Genomic DNA, 21,353 nt, shown 5'->3' with positions numbered 1-21,353 from the left:
AATGGGTACAGAAATATTAATATCTACCTTATAGGATTGCTGGGGATTAAATGAGATTCATTAGCATGATGTGTGGCATATAAAAAATACTTAATGAAGCTTGGCAATAATAATTAAAAACAACAAACTACCATTATCCTTCTGTCAGACAAGACTTCTGATGAGGACCTCATCAGAAATTAGTCCTATTTCTATTCCCTAAACATGTCTCTAGTCAATTCACCTCTACCCATTCCCATTGCCATCATCCTAATATAAGCCATCCTCATCTTATATTTCATTGCTGAAATAACCTTACTGGTCTCCTTGTGTCAATTCTTGCCCCTTCCACTTGGGAGTCAGAATGATCTCTCTAAAATTCTAGGATATCAATTTACTGCTTAAAACTCTACAAAGTCTACATTGTCCTTCCAGTAAAGTCCAAACATATCAACCTGGTTTTCTAAAGCCTTCTGGGATACGGTGCTGCTTAATCTCCAGACCCTAGCACTATCCCCTTTGCATTCATGCTCTAGATTTACATATCTTCTGTCAGTTCCTCCAACTTGCCAAGCACATTCACCTCAGAGTACATACTGTTTTGTACATACTGTTTCTTCTACTGGGAAACATCTCTTCTCCCAGGGTCAATCAGCATTCAGGTCTCAACTTAAATATTACTTTCTCAGAGAAATCATCTCCAATACTCTTAGCTTCCTTCGTAACATACCCTGTCATTAAATGCAACACATTCCTAACTACTTGTTCACTGGCTGTCTTCTATGAAACCAAAAACAATATCAGTTTTGCTTACTGCTATATCTCTGGAATTATACTTCTTTTTTTTTAAATTAATTTATTTATTTATGGCTGTGTTGGGTCTTCGTTTCTGTGCGAGGGCTTTCTCTAGTTGTGGCAAGCGGGGGCCACTTTTCATCGTGGTGCGCGGGCCTCTCACTATCGCAGCCTCTCTTGTTGCGGAGCACAGGCTCCAGACACGCAGGCTCAGTAATTGTGGCTCACGGGCCTAGTTGCTCCGCGGCATGTGGGATCTTCCCAGACCAGGGCTTGAACCCGTGTCCCCTGCATTGGCAGGCAGATTCTCAACCACTGCGCCACCAGGGAAGCCCTGGAATTATACTTCTTGAATGGGTTAGTGTATGACTGACTGATGAATCAATCAACAAATAGGAAAGAAGGGGGACCTTCAAGATGGCAGAGGAGTAAGGCATGGAGATCGCTTTCCTCCCCACAGATACATCAAAAATACATCTACAGGGCTTCCCTGGTGGCGCAGTGGTTGAGAGTCCGCCTGCCGATGCAGCGGACACGGGTTCGTGCCCCAGTCCGGGAAGATCCCACATGCCGCGGAGCAGCTGGACCCATGAGCCATGGCCACTAAGCCTGCGCGTCCGGAGCCTGTGCTCTGCAATGGGAGAGGCCACAGCAGTGAGAGGCCTGCGTACCGCAAAAAAGAAAAAAAAATACATCTACATGTGGAACAGCTCTTACAGAACACCTACTGAACGCTGGCAGAAGACCTCAGACTTCCCAAAAGGCAAGAAACTCCCCACGTACCAGGCTGTGTGGCTGACAGGGTCTTGATGCTCCGGCTGGGTGTCAGGCCTGAGCCTTGGAGGTGGGAGAGCCGAATTCAGGACACTGGACCACCAGAGACCTCTCCGCCCCACGTAATATCAATCGGTGAGAGCTCTCCCAGAGATCTCCGTCTCAACGCTAAGACCTAGCTCCACTCAACAACCAGCAAGCTCCACTGCTGGATACCCCATGTCAAACAACTAGCAAGACAGGAACACAACCCCACCCATTAGCAGAAAGGCTGCCTAAAATCATAATAAGGTTACAGGCACCCCAAAACACACCACCGGACATGGTCCTGCCCACCAGAAAGACAAGATCCAGCCTCATCCACCAGAACACAGGCACCAGTCCCCTCCACCAGGAAGCCCACACAACCCACTGAACCAACCTTACCCACTGGGGGCAGGCATCGAAAACAACGGGAACTACGAACCTGCAGCCTGCAAAAAGGAGACCCCAAACACAGTAAGTTAGGCAAAATGAGAAGACAGAGAAATACGGAGCAGATGAAGCAGCAAGGAAAAAACCCACCAGGCCAAACAAATGAAGATGAAGTAGGCAGTCTACCTGAAAAACAATTCAGAGTAATGATAGTAAAGATGATCCAAAATATTGGAAATAGAATGGAGAAAATACAAGAAACGTTTAACAAAGAACTAGAGAAACTAAAGAGCAAACAAACAATGATGAACACAAAATAAATGAAATTAAAAATTCTCTAGAAGGAATCAATAGCAGAATAACTGAGGCAGAAGAATGGATAAGTGACCTGGAAGATAAAATAGTGGAAATAACTACCACAGAGCAGAATAAAGAAAAAAGAATGAAAAGAATTGAGGACAGTCTCAGAGACCTCTGGGACAACATTAAACACACCAACGTTTGAACTATAAGGGTCCCAGAAGAAGAAGAGAAGAAAGGGACTGAAAAATATTTGACGCGATTATAGTCAAAAACTTCCCTAATATGGGCAAGGAAACAGTCAGTCAAGTCCAGGAAGCACAGAGAGCCTCATACAGGATAAATCCAAGAAAAAACACGCCAAGACACATATTAATCAAACTATCAAAAATTAAATACAAAGAAAAAATATTAAAAGCAGCAAGGGAAAACAACAAAAAACGTACAAGGGAATCCCCAAAAGGTTAACAGCTGATCTTGCAGCAGAAACTCTGCAAGCCAGAAGGGAGTGGAAGGACATATTTTAAAGTGATGAAAGGGAAAAACGTACAACCAAGATTACTCTACACAGCAAGGATCTCATTCAGATTTGATGGAGAAAGTAAAACCTTTACAGAGAAGCGAAAGCTAAGAGAATTCAGCACCACCAAACCAGCTTTACAACAAATGCTAAAGGAACTTCTCTAGGCAGGAAACACAAGAAAAGGAAAATACCCACAAAAAAAACCCCAAAACAATTAAGAAAATGGTAATAGGAACATACATATCAATAATTACCATAAATGTAAATGGATTAAATGCTCCAACCAAAAGACACAGAGTGGCTGAATGGATACAAAAACAAGACCTGTATACATGCTGTCTACAAGAGACCCACTTCAGACCTAGGGACACATACAGACTGAAAGTGAGGGGGTGGAAAAAGATATTCCATGCAAATGGAAATCAAAAGAAAGCTGGAGTAGCAATTCTCATATCAGACAAAACAAACTTTAAAATAAAGTCTACTACAAGAGACAAAGAAGGACACTACATAGTGATCAAGGGCTCAACCTGAGAAGAAGATATAACAATTGTAAACATTTATGCATCCAACATAGGAGCGCCTCATTACATAAGGCAAATGCTAACAGCCATAAAAGGGGAAATCGACAGTAACACAATAATAGTAGGGGACTTTAACACCCCACTTTCACCAATGGACAGATCATCCAAAATGAAAATAAATAAGGAAACACAAGCTTTAAATGACACAAACAAGATGGACTTAATTGATACTTATAGGACATTCCATCCACAAACAACAGAATACACTTTCTTCTCAAGTGCTCATGGAACATTCTCCAGGATAGATCATATCTTTGGTCACAAATCAAGCCTTGGTAAACTTAAGAAAATTGAAATCGTATCAAGTATTTTTTCCAACCACAGCGCTATGAGACTAGATATCAATTACAGCAAAAAAAAACTGTAAAAAATACAAACACATGGAGGTTAAACAATATGCTACTAAATAACCAAGAGATCACTGAAGAAATCAAAGAGGAAATCAAAAGATACCTAGAAACAAATGAAAATGAAAACATGACAACCCAAAACCTATGGGATGCAGCAAAAGAAGTTCTAACTGGCAAGTCTGTAGCAATACAATCCTACCTCTAGAAACAAGAAAAATCTCAAATAAACAATCTAACCTTACACCTAAAGCAATTAGAGAAAGAAGAACAACAAAAACCCAAAGTTAGCAGAAGGAAAGAAATCATAAAGATCAGAGCAGAAATAAATGAAAAAGAAATGAAGGAAACAATGGCAAAGATCAATAACGAAAAGCTGGTTCTTTGAGAAGATAAACAAAATTGATAAACCTTTAGCGAAACTCATCAAGAAAAAAAGGGAGAAGACTCAAATCAACAGAAATAGAAGTGAAAAAGGAGAAGTAACAACTGACACTGCAGAAATACAAAGGATCATGAGAGATTACTACAAGCAACTGTCTGCCAATAAAATGGACAACCTGGAAGAAATGGACAGATTCTTAGAAAAGCACAACCTTCCGAGACTGAACCAGGAAGAAATAGAAAATATAAACAGACCAATCACAAGCACTGAAATTGAAAGTGTGATTAAAAATCTTCCAACAAAAAGCCCAGGACCAGATGGCTTCACAGGCGAATTCTATCAAACATTTAGAGAAGAGCTAATGCCTATCCTTCTCAAACTCTTCCAAAATATAAGGAAACACAAACACAGAGGGAGGAACACTCCCAAACTCATTCTACGAGGCCACCATTACCCTGATACCAAAACCAGACAAAGATGTCACAAAAAAGAAAACTACAGGCCAATATCACTGATGAACACAGACACAAAAAACCTCAACAAAATATTAGCAAACAGAATCTAACAACACATTAAAAGGATCATAAACCCCACTTGATCATGGTGTATCCCAGGAATGCAAGGATTCTTCAGTATATGCAAATCAATCAATGTGATACACCATATTAAGAAACTGAAGGGTAAAAACCATATGATTATCTCAATAGATGCAGAAAAAGCTTTCGACAAAATTCAACACCCATTTATGATAAAAACCCTCCAGAAAGCAGGCATAGAGGAAACTTACCTCAACATAATAAAGGCCGTATATGACAAACCCACAGCCAACATCGTCCTCAGTGGTGAACAACTGAAACCATTTCCACTAAGATCAGGAACAAGACAAGGTTGCCCACTCTCACTGCTATTATTCAACACAGTTTTGGAAGTTTTAGCCATAGCAATCAGAGAAGAAAAAGAAATAAGGGAAGAGGCCATACATTTTGTTTTCTTTCTACTCTACCAGAACTGTCTCCTTTAATCAAGGGGGAAGTTTTGGGAAGTATCCTCACCCCTAGAAGGCATGAAAATCATATCGTGGAATAACAGAGAAACTCCACCCTCTCTGCAAACTATCATCCTACCGTGCTCCTGTAATCCTTTCCTACATACATTAGAATAATAGCCTCTGTCCTTTCTTGAGCCTGAGTCATTTTATACCTGGACTACAGGAAAAAAAAAAGGAAGGAGGGTATTTCCAAACACTTATCATTGGTGCTCTCTCAACTAACTTTATTTTGCCCTACTATTTTTCGTCCCCTCTCAGCACCCAACTAATCGCCAACCTACCACTACAGTTTCCTCTTTAAGCCTCTCCATTTCAAAATGATTTCTCCATGTCTTTCGTTAACTAAAATAGTCATTTCCTCAGGGTGACTGATCCAGCAAGGAGAGAGTAAACTGAATGTACTAATCCCAATAAGATGTAAATGAAGATGTCATTGCCCTTTCAGAGATACTTACATTTCAAAAGAAGGCAATTTAAAACTAATTGCTAATTAGTAAAGTTCCTGAAATGGGCAAGAAGATAATCTGTAGCGTTATATATTTTTAAACCCTCTGAAGAAGCAAGACTCTTCTACTTGTAACTTCCTTCATCAATTGGCACTGGAAAGCCACATAACTTTCTGGTGCGCTCAAGATTTCTTCCTTCCCAGGCTTCCTAGAAAAGTTTTCCTCAACCCAGTTCCTGTAGGCTTGCGGCTCCCTCTCCTAGGCATCTACTTCCTCTTTCTTTGACACTGAACTATAAGGAAGCCATCTCTGGATCCCAACCAAATTAATTACCTGGGAGTTTGCCATTTTGAAGATCACTGGTCCTTTTCCCCAAGTAGCTAAAAATACTCTTGGGTCTTTTGTTTAAAAGCTTTGAAAATTAAGTATAAACAGTTATAGAGTTGACTGATCTTAACTATTAATCTCTGCTCAAACTATCTTTTAAGATACTTATTCCCAACACTCAACTATTCTCCATCTCAAAACATTCAGGGAAATACTAGGTTGTAGGGGAGAAAAACAGAACACAAATGCTTCCCAAGTATTTCCCATAATCCATAAGGTTGCTTAGGCAAGGATAATCAAGAGGTATTTTTGCATTCAGCTGAGAAGGGAAGGATACCAATTTAAAAATAACCCACCAAATACATTAATAGAACAATTATTCATTTATGAAGGGCATAGGAAGAAAAGAGAATAAAAAGGTCTATTCCAGATTTTGCAATCAATGACTCTTTGCAATCAACTGACTTTTATTATCTATACATATTGTTGTTATTTAAATGATGCTTCCTAATAAAATTATGGGCACTGTGTAGAGACAGGAAAAAGTTGATGGGTAATAAATAGGCCTAAGACACTAAGCCATCACAGGTTGTCACCCTGTGCCAACTGATTCTCTTGACTCTACAAGTTACATAAATAATGACAGTATGGGCTTCCCCGGTGGCACAGTGGTTAAGAATCCGCCTGCCAATGCAGGTGACTCAGGTTCAAGCCCTTGTCCGGAAAGATGCCACATGCCGCGGAGCAACTATGCCCATGCGCCACAACTACTAAGTCTGCGCTCTAGAGCCCGCGAGCCACAACTACTGAAGCCCACGTGCCTAGAGCCTGTGCTCTGCAACAAGAGAAGCCACCCAATGAGAAGCCTGCGCACCGCAACGAAGAGCAGCCCCCGCTCACCGCAACTAGAGAAAAGGCCACGCACAGCAACAAAGACCCAAGGCAGCCAAAAATAAAATAAATAAATAAGTTAAAAAAAAAAATGATAGTATGGGTGGAGAGGACCTTCACAGCATTTGGCATAGGGAAATTCTTGGTCTAGTATGAATTAAAAGCTTGAATAAAGCTATGGTTGATTTTTTTTTTTTAATGAATCACAAAACAAGTAACTATCTTTTTCCAGGAGGACCTTTCTATTTTTACCTCTAGAATAAAGAATGCCACTTTTTAAAAGTTAAAAAAATCATAGTGAAATTTGAAAAAAGTATTCTCTGTGGCACATTTCTAAATGCAAGGCTACTCCCCTGGCCTTGGTAACTTACGCCTCCTGCGATGTATTGTATGAAGCCCTCCAAACCAATCTGGAACACACATGAGAGTCTCTCTTGAGGAATCAAGTGAGCATTATAGCAGTCATATTTTGTTAACTAATTGTTTGCTTATTGAAAGCAGCACTGATGTCATTTTCTCTAAACAGCTGAAGTATTTTAAGTTTTCTCAAATCTGTGTTTCTTGGCCTTTGCCTGAGAGAAGACGGCAGATGCTTACTTATTTTACACACCAGAGTTAAGAATTCATTGTCTCAACCTTACGCATTTATAGTCTTATCAAGTGATGGTGACCTTTCAGCACAAATTCACACAATTCATGGCCATTTTCTTTCTGCTTATCTTATTGAAAACAATGTTTCTTTCAGAACCAATAGCTTTGGCATTTTCCTTTATAATTCTGAAAATATTAATTTTCTTTATTAAGCACTGACTATACTTTAGTGGTTAGTGCTATTCAAACAAATGGAATGTACCTTGGTGATTTTTATTTCTTTTTATCATTACTGGTTTCATTAATACTCGGTAGACAAAATTCTTTCCTATGACTTAATATGGATTGCTAAATCTTACTAGAAATCAATGTACACGTTTGTTATTTTAGGGAATGTTATAAAGGTGAGACTGACATTAAGCAGAGTTCCGAGGAAGGAGAATAAATAAGATTATTTATTAGATAGATGGGGAGGAAAAAGGGAAGAAAGAAAGTGAAGGGGTTATAGGCCCAGGTAATCATAAAAAAAAAGAAAACATCGGGGCTTCCCTGGTGGTGCAGTGGTTGAGAGTCCGCCTGCCAATGCAGGGGACATGGGTTCATGCCCCAGTCGGGGAGGATCCTACATGCCGCGGAGCGGCTAGGCCAGTGAGCCATGGCCGCTGAGCATGCGCGTCCAGAGCCTGTGCTCCGCAACGGGAGAGGCCACAACAGTGAGAGGCCCGCGTACCGCAAAAAACAAAACAAAACAAAACAAAAACAGAAAACATCAACACCAGACGCCTCCCACAAGTTCTAGAGGGTTATACCCATACTAGAGAAAGAAATGTAAGATTTGAGTTGAAATATGACCTAGCAATAAGATAAAATTTAGCTCATAAAGGTGTTTTAATAGTTTCCTCAAAAATCTTGACAAATTAAAATTACAATGCAATATAAGATATCTGCTAATAAATGTCAATATAATTATACAAAGCTTATGATTAAGGAGACAGTTCTGGTAGAGTAGAAAGAAAACAAAATGTATAGCCAATTAATAGTATAATGTATGTGAAAGTGCTGCTATAAACTTTAAAGGAGTATGTAAACATTAGCTATAATTATTTTTATTATTGATCTGTAACCAACCTAGAAATCAAAAATTAAGTTGTCTATGTATGTGTGTGTGTGTCTCCATAAGTATTCAATCAGAACTATTTAATTACAATATAACTTCAAAGCAGGGTTTCTCAACCTCAGCACTGTTGAGATTTTAGACTGATCATTCTTTGCTGTGGGAGTCTGCCCTGTGCACTGAGGGATGTTTAGCAGCATCCCCGCCCTGTACCCACCAGGGGCCAGTAGAACTTCCTCCTCCTCCCCCCCTCAATTAGCGACAAACAGAAATGTCTCTGGACATTGCCAGACGCTGCAAAATTGCCCCTGGTTGAAAGCTATGTTAAAGCACAAGAAAAACCTAGAAATTATATTTATGGCTCTCCCGCACAAACTGAGAATGAGAGACAGCCAAGATGAACTAGAGCTAGATATCCATCACTAGGCACATGTGGCTACTGAACACTTAAAAGGTAGCTAGTCCGAACTGAGATATGTTATAAATGTAAAATACACCCTAGACTTGAGGATTTGGTATGAGAAAAAGAATACAAAATGTTTCAAAAAACTTTATGTGGATTACATGTTAGTGATAATATTTTGGATATAGTGGGTTAAAATAAAATACATTATAAAAATTAGTTCATTTGTTCCTTTTTGCTTTTTAAAAATATGGCTACTAGAAATGTTCGAATTAAATGTGTGGTTTGTATTATATTTCCAGTGGACAGTGCTGAACTTCTGCAAAAAATTATCCCTCCTTCACACTATACGTTCCAGGCAGCCTTTGATAACAGAGAGCTCTGTCCCCAGTTTTCTCTTTACCTTCTCTCCATTCTCCTTGGATTAGCTCCAGTTTCCTTTCTTCAGTGAGATTACTATCAGAGATGACTTACCTCCAAACTCTATCTCTAGTTAGGAGCTCTACCAAAACCTAGATCCATATGTCCACTATCGACTTAACAACCCCACTTGGACATCCTAGAGGAACCCCAAACTTAAATGATCCTCATTCCCAAAAAGGCTCCTCCTCCAGGATTCCCCATTTTATTAGATGGCACTATTGACACAGATGTTCAAGCCAGAAACCTGAAGGTCATCATGAGTTCTCTTACAATCTCTCACAAGTAGAGTCCTGCTTCCTCTACTCCCTCAGTATTTCTGGAATCGTCCTTTTTCCTAACACTGGCTAGGCCAAGTCACCATTATTTCTCCCCACATCAACTCCATCATCCCTTTTACCCTCTTATTACACCCTGCCCTCCCCATCTCAACACTTAGCCCACAAGTAACTATTTTTGATTAGGGCTGTCTTTCCCTTTAGAACATTATACTACATAAAGCCAGGCGCTTTCCTGTTCATTGTTGTATCTCCAGTTCATTGACTGACGAATGAATGAATGAATGAATGAATGAATAAAGAGGGGTGTAAACTGCCGACTCACAGGTTGCAATTTACTAAGGGGCTGGACTACAAAGCAGTGGTTCCATTAGCATATGTGGCCCAGGAAAATATCAACCCTTAGGTCTAAATATCAATGTACCCTCACTCTTAACAGATCTATCTATCGTGCATAAAATCACACTGCAGACTTTCTATATACTGGGTCAGGAAAGAACAGCTGAAGAGTGCCTTTTATAACCCTCCAGCCCAGCAGCAAACCTGATGCCTGACATCCCATTTTCAATGGCATAGTCTCAGAGTAGCTATAGTTTCAAAGTTACCCAGTGAAAAGCAGCTGAAATTTATACAAAACTAAGAACAACTGTGATTAACTGAACCACTCCTGAAACAAAGTTATTCTCCAAGAACACAAGTTCAAAATAAGTCTCCTCTCATTAGGGATCCTTGATCCCCCTCCTTGCCTAAGCCAGCCTTCACTCTCCAGTCCACGACTAGTTTGAAAGGGGTTTGGATGGACTATGGCGGTGTCTATCCTAACTAGGAAGTTACAGCTACTACTGACTTGGAATTTTTTAAAAGTTGAGAATTTTACAGATGTTAGCTGTGTTTTAGGTTAAGCTAAAGGAAGAAGAGCTTGGGAAAGACTCCGAGTAATGTATGTATTAGAGAATAACAAGGCAAAAATTAGACCTGTGTGTTCATTCATCTTTTGCTACTGGCTCTCCTATAAGTATGGGAATAGCTGTGAGGGTAGGTGGGGTGTGGTGATGTATGATATGGACCAGGCAGGAGCTGAAAAGATAACACATCAAAGCCAGGGTTAACCCCAGGTCCAATGGCACTATATAGGGCTAACTTTTTTTTAATTGCCTTTTCAAGAAATTATATGAGACCATTCTTTTATAGTATGAGGAAGAAAGGTGGGGTCGTGACTAAAGAAAGGTTAAGAAACATTTTTTAAAAGTATTTTCTCTTCGTTGTTCCTCCTTTTATAGTCCAATAAAGAAAACAATGGCAATTACCAGGTTCCCACCAATTTAGGCAGTGGGATAAAGAGATTTAGTGAAGAAGTGACATTTTTCTGGACTAGATGCCCTTTTTCTTTCTAGAAATGAGTCAGAGAATGCTGGGTGACTTTCTGAAGCCTGTTTTTTTTTTCTTTTCCTCAAAATCTGGTGAATCTTTTCCATAACAAGGACCAATACTTCCACATCTCAGCAGAAGCATCGGTTTTTGGCAATAAGGTAGCTGAGGTGTAACACAAGGAAGTAGGAGACTCAGAAAAAACAAACAGTGGCTAAATCCCATGCGCAGTACTCAGTCTCTACGGCAGCTTGGGCAAGTCACTCATCTCTCTGAGCCACGTCTTCTCAACTGGGGTGATACCTCTCCCCCCAAGGGAACAAAAATTGATTCTGGGGTATGGTGTGAGCTCTTATCCTTTTTATGTATAAAGAACAGATATACATACAGCACATAAACAAGATACACAGTGGATCTGTGGTATTAAAGTCTCATGGGAGGGTAGACTAGGGGAAAATAATGTCTAAAAAGGCTCCTTGTTGGGGAGGGGGTAATATTGAACAAAAGGCTGAGACCCCTCTAAGCCTTTATACTTCCTCAGCTGTAAAAATGGGTCAGCATTACCCACCACAAAGGATTATTATGATATAGCTATATCTAAGTATATACAGAGAGAATGAGAGACTGGAAATAAAGCAGGCAGGGAAAACAACCTAAACTGTAGAATCATCATTAAAACACAACCCAAAACATAAAGATTCAAGTGTATATAGATCCATATCATCTAATGATCACTTGTATTAACAAGACAATTTTCTTCTCACTAGTCATTTCACCAATTGAACATCTAACATCCAAAAAGAAAGTCCTAGTCAATAAATGCAAGAAGAATCTGGAAACATGAAAAAGATACAAACCTAAAACACCAATTTCAAGACCTGCCAAGCTTGTTTTAATTTTATCATAAATATCTTCCGATGCAAAGTCAACAGCAATGGTCTTTGTTTCCACTTTGAATTTTTCTCCTAGGGAAAAAAGCACAAATGGAGAGAGGAAAAATTAATATATGATTTAATTAATTAATTAAATTAAGATTTAAGCATTTGATGACATTACCCTTTCAAACACTTTTCCCCCCAAGTTTTATATGAAATTTAGACCAGGATAATTTTAAGCGATCATGAGAGCACCTAAGATATGATATAGAGTCAACACAGTAGTTCTGCAATAAAAATTCCAATGTTATCACAGAGCTGGCTGAATGTTCCTTAATCAGTTCTCCTATAAATCAATAATGATGACTTTTTAGACCCTTAGGTACAAATAAAAAAACATGATGCATATCATAATATTATATACTCTTTAAATATCACTGGTTTGTGATTTTAATTGCAAACTGATACTTCATAATTTCAGGAAAAAGTCTTAAGTGTGATCTATTAAAACAAAAAATCCACCTTATTAAAGTGGAAATAAAATGAATGATCTGGGCTTCCCTGGTGGCGCAGTGGTTGAGAGTCCGCCTGCCGATGCAGGGGACACGGGTTCGTGCCCCGGTCTGGGAAGATCCCACATGCCGCGGAGCGGCTGGGCCCGTGAGCCATGGCCGCTGAGCCTGCGCATCCGGAGCCTGTGCTCCACAACGGGAGAGGCCCGCGTACCGCAAAAAAAAAAAAAAGAATATGATCATATTGGAATTTAGGAGCTTGGTTAATAATGAATAATCACTACATTTAAAAAGCCACACAAAATGCATAGTAATGGAGCTACAAAGTGATACCAGAAAGACCTGTGTTCTACTTTGCACAGGACTGTTAAGGTCCAAACAGGGCTAAGGGAAATAACAGATTCAGAAATGAGACCCTGGAGAAACAAAACTCATCTGAGGGAACATGTCATGTTGATTTCTGCCTTCACTAGTGAGCCGCTTTGAGAAGATGGCATGGACTGCGAGGTCACCCAGACTTGGGTACCAATTTGACTTCCACAGTTATTTGCTAAATGACTTTGAGCAAGTCACATACCCTCTATGGGCCTCAGCATCCTCTTGTGAAAATGAAGGTAATAATGCCCATTAGTGCTACCAAAGGTACCAAAGTATTACCTTTAGTACTAACAATACTACCATGTACTGGCATACATGAGGCACTCCATAAAGTCTCCAAGAATGCTTATTCTTTGGAGCTTGATGAGAATTCAAAAGAATTAATTTAAAAATCCTGCTTCCAAAAATAAAATTTTCTTCCTTCGAAGTCAATGCCAGTTTATCACAGAATATACAGCAGTAATCCACATAGGAGGTTTCTGTTCTGGATCTGAAAGGATTTATGTCTAAAACTAAAGAGCTGGTTCACAAGAGATTCTTTAGACTCAATGAAAAGTATCCATCCTAGATAGGAATCTATGAATAAACAAGAGAGGATATAACTGACCTGGAAAATACCTTATCTGGTGTTGAAGGTATACCTACTATTCGAATATAAATGAGTTATTACGTGTTCATGTAATGGACAGCCAGATACAGGGCTGTCATTTCCCAGTAGCTGGTCTGACATGTCTTAGCATAAATGGTTCACAGAATTTACCACAAGTAAGTAAAGAACTCTGCCTTTATTAGAGCCACCAATTCACAAGAAAAAAGACCAAAATCAAAAGGCTGAAGGATACCTTTTATTGAATGTAAAGCTTTATTCTGGAAGTAAAATAAGATAAAATTTATTTATTTATTTGAGGAAAGCAACAACTGTTTCCACACTAGCACTATATACTGACATGTAGGAAAATTTCTCTCTAGTAATAAAAGCTACCTCACAACCCCTGAATCAAATTTACTTTTAGATCTCACAGGATTTGGTGAATGTACTTATATGGCACAGTCTTACATAGATACGCTACTTAAAAAAAAAAAAAAAATTCAGAGACCCTTTTGGAAAGAATGTTACCTAATAAGAACCCTCCAGTAAGCTCTTTCTTATGTCTTCACACTAGGATAAGCAAAATGGTTTCTGACACAAGTTTTTCAAGATAAATAAAAATTTGAACTTATACCTGAATTACTCTGAACCATGTTCTAGTCCAGTTAACGTTGTTTACTTTCTCTTAACTTTTCTTCACTGCCTCTATTGTGGGCTTTTCTTTCTTTCTTTTTTTAACATAGGTCAGCTCCTGTCACCCTCCTTGCAATCCTCCAAAGCATTCCATCTCTTTTACAGTAAGAACCAAAGTCTTCAGCATCAGCCTGATACTGAACTAATCTCCACCCACTTACTCTCCAGTTGCTCCCCAGCCTTGGTCACAGGGGTCCTAGCAGTTCTTTAGACACAGGATGTTCCCCAAATACACTCAAGGCTTTTGAACTTACTGTGCCCTCTGTCTGGAATGCTTTTCCACATCCCCTGTCTCTGTTGGGTCTTTAAGTAAATGTTACCTTCTCAGAGAAGCCTTCATTGACCACCCTGTAAAAAATGCAGGGCTTCCCTGGTGGCGCAGTGGTTGAGAATCCGCCTGCCAGTGCAGGGGACACGGGTTCGAACCCTGGGCCGGGAGGATCCCGCATGCCACAGAGCAGCTAAGCCCGTGCGCCACAGCTACTGAGCCTGCACTCTAGAGCCCATGAGCCACAACCACTGAAGCAAGCGCCTGGAGCCCGTCCTCAACGGGAGAGGCCACTGCAGTGAGAGGCCTGCGCTCCGCAGCAAGGAGTGGCCCCCGCTCGCCGCAACTGGGGAGAGCCAGCGTGCAGCAACAAAGACCCAAATCAGCCAAAAATAACTAAAAAAAATAAAAATAAAAAATGCAGCCATTCCTCCCCAGCACTCTTTGTCCCCCTTCCCTGCTTTACTTCACTCCATCATGCTTACCCCTCTCTAATGTACTATATACTTTAATAACGCATGTGTTTGCTGTCATCTGCTCCCACCAGAATTAAGCTTGTGAGGACAAGGTCTGGGATCTGCTTTGTTCAGTTGCTCAACGTCACAAAGGCTCCAGGGTCCTTCCACGCTTTTCTCCTATTCCCCTAGGCTGGCTCTTCTCTTGGTTTCAAGGGAGCCACTGCCATTCCAAGCATCCATGCAGGCAATGTTCAGAGGCAGAAATGGGGCATCCCTGTTACATGTCCCTTTTATAGTGAGGAAAACTTCCTCAGAAGAATCCAGCAGACTTCCCTCACATTTCTTTTCCCAAGATTATGGGATATGTCTTAAAAAACTCAAAAAAGAGCTAACATATGATCCTGCAATCCCACTCCTGGGCATATATCTGGAGAAAAACATGGTCTGAAAGGATACATGCACCCCAATGTTCACTGCAGCACTATTTACAACAGCCAAGAGAAAGAAGCAACCTAAGTGTCCATCGACAGAGGAATGGATAAAGAAGATGTGGTACACATATACAATGGAATACTACTCAGCCATTAAAAAAAGAATGAAATAATGACATTTGCAGCAACATGGATGGACCTAGAGACTGTCGTACTGAGTGAAGTAAGTCAGACAGAAAAAGAGAAATATCCTATGATATCGCTTATATGCAGAATCTAAAAAGAAATGATACAAATGAACTTATTTACAAAACAGACTCACAGACTTAGAGAATGAACTTATGGTGACGGGGGGCGGGGAGGAGAGGATGGGGGGAAGGGAGAGTTAGGGAGTTTGGGATTGACACGTACACACTGCTATATTTAAAATGGACAACCAACAAGGACCTACTGTGTAGCACAGGAAACTCTGCTCAATATTATATAACAATCTAAATGGGAAAAGAATTTGAAAAAGAATAGATACATGTATTTGTATAACTGAATCAACTTTTGCTGTACACCTGAAACTATCACAACATCGTTAATCAACTATATGCCAATTTAAAAAAATTTTTTTCAAGATTATGGGATATGCATGCTCTTGACCAGGCCCATGTACTGGCTCTGAGGATTCCGTGAACCGTCCCTACCACTACCACCAAGTTGTGTGAATCAAAAATAGTAGCACATATATAAGAATAGGACAGGAAATGCCTCTCTCTGGCCAAGACGATTAGAAAAGAAGTATGAAGGATGTTCTAAAAAGCTGAGGTGGAGATAGCTGGCTTCCTTAGGAGCTAGGAAATAAATCTAGGCATCTTCCCCCTCCCCATAGTCTATCAGCTCTCATCTGACCCTGCCAACAGAAACCAGCACAGACAAACAAGAATCCTCAATTTTAAACATCAGTACTGGGGTTCCCTGGTGGCGCAGTGGTTGGGAGTCCGCCTGCTGATGCAGGGGACATGGGTTTGTGCCCCAGTCTGGGAAGATCCCACATGCCGCGGAGCGGCTGGGCCCGTGAGCCATGGCCGCTGAGCCTGTGTGTCCGGAGCCTGTGCTCCGCAATGGGAGAGGCCACAACAGTGAGAGGCCCGCGTACCACAAAAAAACAAACAAACAAAAAAACCATCAGTACAAGGATGTAATAAGCACCTGGAAGAGAAGTGGGGACCACATACACATAAAACAACCTTCATTTCCACCTTCGCCACCTCCCCTACCCAAGGTTCTTCATAAGACTACCAGTCCACAACTCAGCAACAGCCCACCACTGGGGAAGAGTAAGAACTTCATCAAAGCCTTTGGAGACATACTTCTGAGTACTCTGATCCTTGCCTACCACAGAGGCCCATGACATGACAGCCTCTGTCAAGTCTTTCCTCCAGGGTAGGAGCTGTGATAAGTTAAAATAAATACCCTACAAGTGTGTGGAATAAAGATATACAAACAAGTGAATCTGAAGGTTGCAATGGGAAGAGATGAGCCACTCAACTGCCCCTTCAAGGAAATTCTGGTTACCCCAGCTGCTGGGGGTCATCAGCAGACAGCTTTCAGGTGTCAGCCCCTTGGTGGAGGGTGGGGGGAGGCAGCAGGAGGGGGTTGCCTCAGCTTCAGAGAGTTGCCTGAACCAAGATCATGCCTTTCTCATGACATCCACATCCAATGAGTGATTGAGGTGAGAGTATAAAGCCACTGGACAGCCTTTTACTGCCCACATTCTGATTCCAAAAGTATAGTCTGTTTACTATCTTATTTTTCTGTTCTTTTGTAATGCCCTAGTTTTAATTATTCTAACTTTAAGTTTTAATACGTCTAGTAGTGCAGAGCTCCTTTACTATTACTCTTTTTCAAAAGTTTATTGGTTTTCCTTACTTGTTTAGTCTCAGTTTTTATTGGGTTGCATTCAACATTTCAATTAAATTTATGAAGAATGACAATGCGGCGTTCCCTCTAGGCTCTCCATTTATCCAATGTCTCACAGTAAAATCTAGTGTTGTGAATTCTTAAAGAAATTAAAGAACTAAAGAATCCCATTATTAGAATACTACACACCATATGCAAAGATACTCCATACTACTGACTTAAACCCTTTGATATTTGAAATTGGATAGGCTAGCATCCTAGCTACTAGTTGTAGCCAAATATAATCATGCCCTCCTTCGCTTTTATCCAGATTGAAATGATTCCGATATGGTCTTGGCCCTCTATCTCTCAGCCTAGTGGCTAAAACGGAAAACTAAGAAGCAAAATCCTCTGATGATTGATATGAGCTGTTCAAGGCAGTCAACTCACTAGAAATGGGGGCAGAAAATCAGCTCTGGCTTAAAAAGTGGGGAATGAAGCTAAGAAATAGCTGGGCTGATACCATTCATCCCTTTTTATCTACTATTCCACTGAAAACCACATGACCACAATGGTGGAATATTAGAAAGCAAATATTATTCATAAATATAGAGCTATAACAATGAATGTCCTAACTGCCTTGAGTCAGTCCATCACTTCTAAGAATGGGTGCCCCACTCCTACACTCACATTGCTGATTTTTACTCAGAGGATCCTGAATTAGTTCAAGTCTGGAATTGACAGAGAAGGAACTTCTCTGTCAAAAGTAGTTTCAAGATGCAGCTAAAACACCTCTCAATATTAAAACTATCACGTGGGACTTCCCTGGTGGTGGAGTGGTTAAGAAACCGCCTGCCAATGCAGAGGACACGGGTTTGATCCCTGATCCGGGAAGATCCCACATGCCACAGGGCTACTAAGCCCACGTACCACAACTACTGAGCCTGTGCTCTGGAGCCCGCGAGGCACAACTACTGAACCCGCATGCCACAGCTACTGAAGCCTGCATGTCTAGAGCCTGTGCTCCACAACAAAAGAAGCCACCGCAATGAGAAGCCCGCACACCGCAATGAAGAGTAGCTCCCACTTGCTGTAACTAGAGAAAGTCCACGTACAGCAACAAAGACCCAATGTAGCCAAAAATAAGTAAATAACATAAATTTAAAGAAAAAAAATGAAATAAAAATAACACGTTTTTATGTTCAAACCTAGAAAGGTCATGAACATATTCATAATAACCTTATGTTTAACGTACTTCTAGGTCTGGCCATCACTATTTTCATTTTGTTCAACAAATTGACATCTCTCCACTTTCCCTGAAGACTAGGATAATATATTGGTGGTTTATATTGATACAAATACCAGAAAAAAAAAAATCGACATCTCTCAAATGTAACAGCTTTGCTCTAAGCATAATCTTATAGGTCTTAGAAAGACTTTCCTCATTTTTTCCCCTGGGTGTCTGGGGATATTAGGTCTGAGAATGCTAGAAAAGAGGTCTAATCTACATAAACTCATGTACTATTTATAATTTTTCTATTAATAACAACCAAAAATAATATATTGATTCTCCTTTCTTGACACATCTGCTCCAAATAAACAATCTGTCTTTCCCCCTAAGTTTCAGTTTCCCCCTATTCATTACAAAATTCCTATTACATTTATCCTTCCTCATCTTTTCCATATTATAAATTTCATCATTTAAGATTCGAGTTGTGTCACCACCTCTGTGGACTGAATTTTCATGATTCCCATTACCTCCAACGTAAAGCTACTTACTTCCTCTCGACTGTGCTCCTAGAGACCTTCTATATAACACTATTAACACTTCCCATAATGCATTATGCAGAGAGTCTCTACTTCCTAACAAACACAATCAATTTGTTATCTTTGTATTCCCAGCACCTAGCACAATGCCTGGCATATAGCAGAGGTCACTCAAATGTTTGTTGATTGAATAAATGCATCTAGGCCAACACAGCTGATAATATTAAAATCATCTCACTACTTCTTGAACTCCTCTCTATAGAAATAAAACTACATGCCGGTAAGAGATGTCTGTGTGAGACATAATAACATAAGGTACTTAACATTAGGCTTTTTAAAGCATTAAGATAAATTGAGAAACAACTCAGTTCTTCCATCTGTCCTGCCTGGGTTAGACTACCATCCACATGGAAGTAGAAACACTTTAGAGTTATTAGAAACCTTAGAAAACCATCCAGTCTCATGAATAAAGTACTCCAGGAGCTTAACTCAGGGGCACGGAGATGAACGTGGAAGACACTTTAGTCATGGGACCACTCTCCCTCTCCCCAGCCCTGAAAAAGATAATCAGGGGGAGAGGAGAGACTCTTGGGAAAAATGGTACTATATTCAATGCCTACCAATTTTAGCTTCTTAAATCTAAATTCATTAAATTCAATTTGTACCTATAAAAATGTACTGCATGTTTTGAAAACCCCCTCCATTTTCACATGTTTTACAATATTTAGAGCTGTAAAAAGTGAGTCTTTTGTACTTTTTCTAAGTTTTAGGAGAAAACAAAGAACAAGTCCCCTAAACATATCCTTTCCACTCCTTTTCCTGTTTTCTTTTTTACCCCCAAACCTCACCATCTCCCTTCACCCCTGCCCCTTGGGATTAGACATCTCCCCACAGAGAAAACCTCCCTTATGTAGCTCTGGAGAAAAGATGCTTATGCCCTAGATGGGAAAAATTCATCTGACTCCATTTTTTTAAAAAGGCCCACTTAATTATAATTATCAGAGATGCTACACAAATCATGGTCCATTTCTTTTTTACATTGCCCTTGAAAATATATTCATGACAATTTTAATCTCAGATGAAGAGACTCACTTTCAGTCAAATCAAAAAATCTGTCATAGCATCATCAGGGATTCCATCCCAAACCAAGTATTTCTTTCTTTATTTTAAGCCAAGGTTATTATATATTTTATTCATTACAGCCTATTTAACTAGAACAGCCATCTGTACTAAATAAAAACCTTAAACCATGTGAATTTGTTCTACCGATAGGGCATGAATAGGTCCCATTCTTCTTAAGCCCTGAGTTCTACATTTGGTTCAGGTATTGTAGACCCCTGGACAAGGCACCTTTGAAGAAATTTTCAAATAAAGATGTTTATTTTCTACACTTGGAGGAAAAAAAAGGCCTGCCAATGGAAACATCTGAATTTTATTTTTTGATGTGAGAAAAATATAAAACTTATTTCTAACATTATTATGCTTAAGATTCCAAGATGATACTGCTAATACTATGGAAGCAGAGTATTATGGGCTGAATATTTGTGTCCCCTCCCCCAATTCATATGTTGAAGGCCTAACCCCCAATGTGATGGTGTTTGGAGGTGGGGCCTATGGGAAGTAATTAGGTTTAGCTGAGGTCATGAGGGTGGGGCCCTCATGATGGGATTCGTGACCTTGTATGAAAATGAAGAGAGAGAGAGCTCTTTCTCTCTACACAACACACCTAGGAAAGGCCAAGGAGACACAGGGAGAAGACAAGCCAGGAAAGAGGCTCTCACCAGGAACTGAATCTGCCAGGACCTTGATCTTGGACTTCCCAACCTCCAGAACTGTGAGAAACAAAGGTCTGCTGTTTAAGAGACCCAGACTATGGGGCTTCCCTGGTGGCCCAGTGGTTAAGAATCCACCTGCCAATGGAGGGGACACAGGTTCAAGCCCTGGTCGGGGAAGATCCCACATGCCACGGAGCCACTAAGCCCGTGCACCACAACTACTGAGCCTACACTCTAGAGCCCATCAGCCACAACTACTGAAGCCTGAGCGCCTAGAGCCTGTGCTCTGCAACAAGAGAAGCCACCACAATGAGAAGCCCACACACAACGAAGAGTAGCCCCCGCTCACCGCAACTAGAGAAAGCCTGAACACAGCAACAAAGACCCAACACAGCCAAAAATAAAAATAAATAAAATAAATAAATTGAAAAATAAAAAGAGAGAGAGAGAGAGAGAGAGAGACCCAGACTATGATATTTTATTATGGCATCCTGAGCTGACCAAGACATAGAATTTGTTCAAAACAGCATGGGGATGCAGTCAGAAGCTATGGACTTGAATGCCAACTCCATCACTTGGCTGAGGGTCCTTCAATCAAGCCTTTCAACCTTCAGGAAGTCCATTTCTTAGGCTTTAAACTACAAGAAATAATACCTACCCTACAGAATTCCTATGAGGATTACATGTCATAGCATATGAGAATGTATTTTATGAAACTGTAAAGCCTTATTCA

General features: G+C 40.2%; 1 protein-coding gene across 2 annotated transcripts in view; it reads right to left on the bottom strand.

Moving 5' to 3' along the window:
• The window catches only part of HSD17B12 (hydroxysteroid 17-beta dehydrogenase 12), a 165,799-nt gene that overhangs the window by 51,768 nt on the left and 92,678 nt on the right, over positions 1-21,353 (bottom strand). For both annotated transcript variants that reach the window (XM_029207055.1, XM_029207053.1), the window contains exon 4: positions 11,845-11,952. In XM_029207055.1, the coding sequence (XP_029062888.1) occupies positions 11,845-11,952 (108 nt within the window). The remainder of the gene's footprint in view (positions 1-11,844; positions 11,953-21,353) is intronic.

Source organism: Monodon monoceros, unplaced genomic scaffold, assembly GCF_005190385.1.
Source record: "Monodon monoceros isolate NGI ecotype Baffin Bay Population unplaced genomic scaffold, NGI_Narwhal_1 Super_Scaffold_7, whole genome shotgun sequence".
In the NCBI taxonomy this organism is placed as follows: domain Eukaryota; kingdom Metazoa; phylum Chordata; class Mammalia; order Artiodactyla; family Monodontidae; genus Monodon; species Monodon monoceros.
Note: the sequence above shows the minus strand (reverse complement) of the source record. Positions and strands in the feature narration are given on the sequence as shown.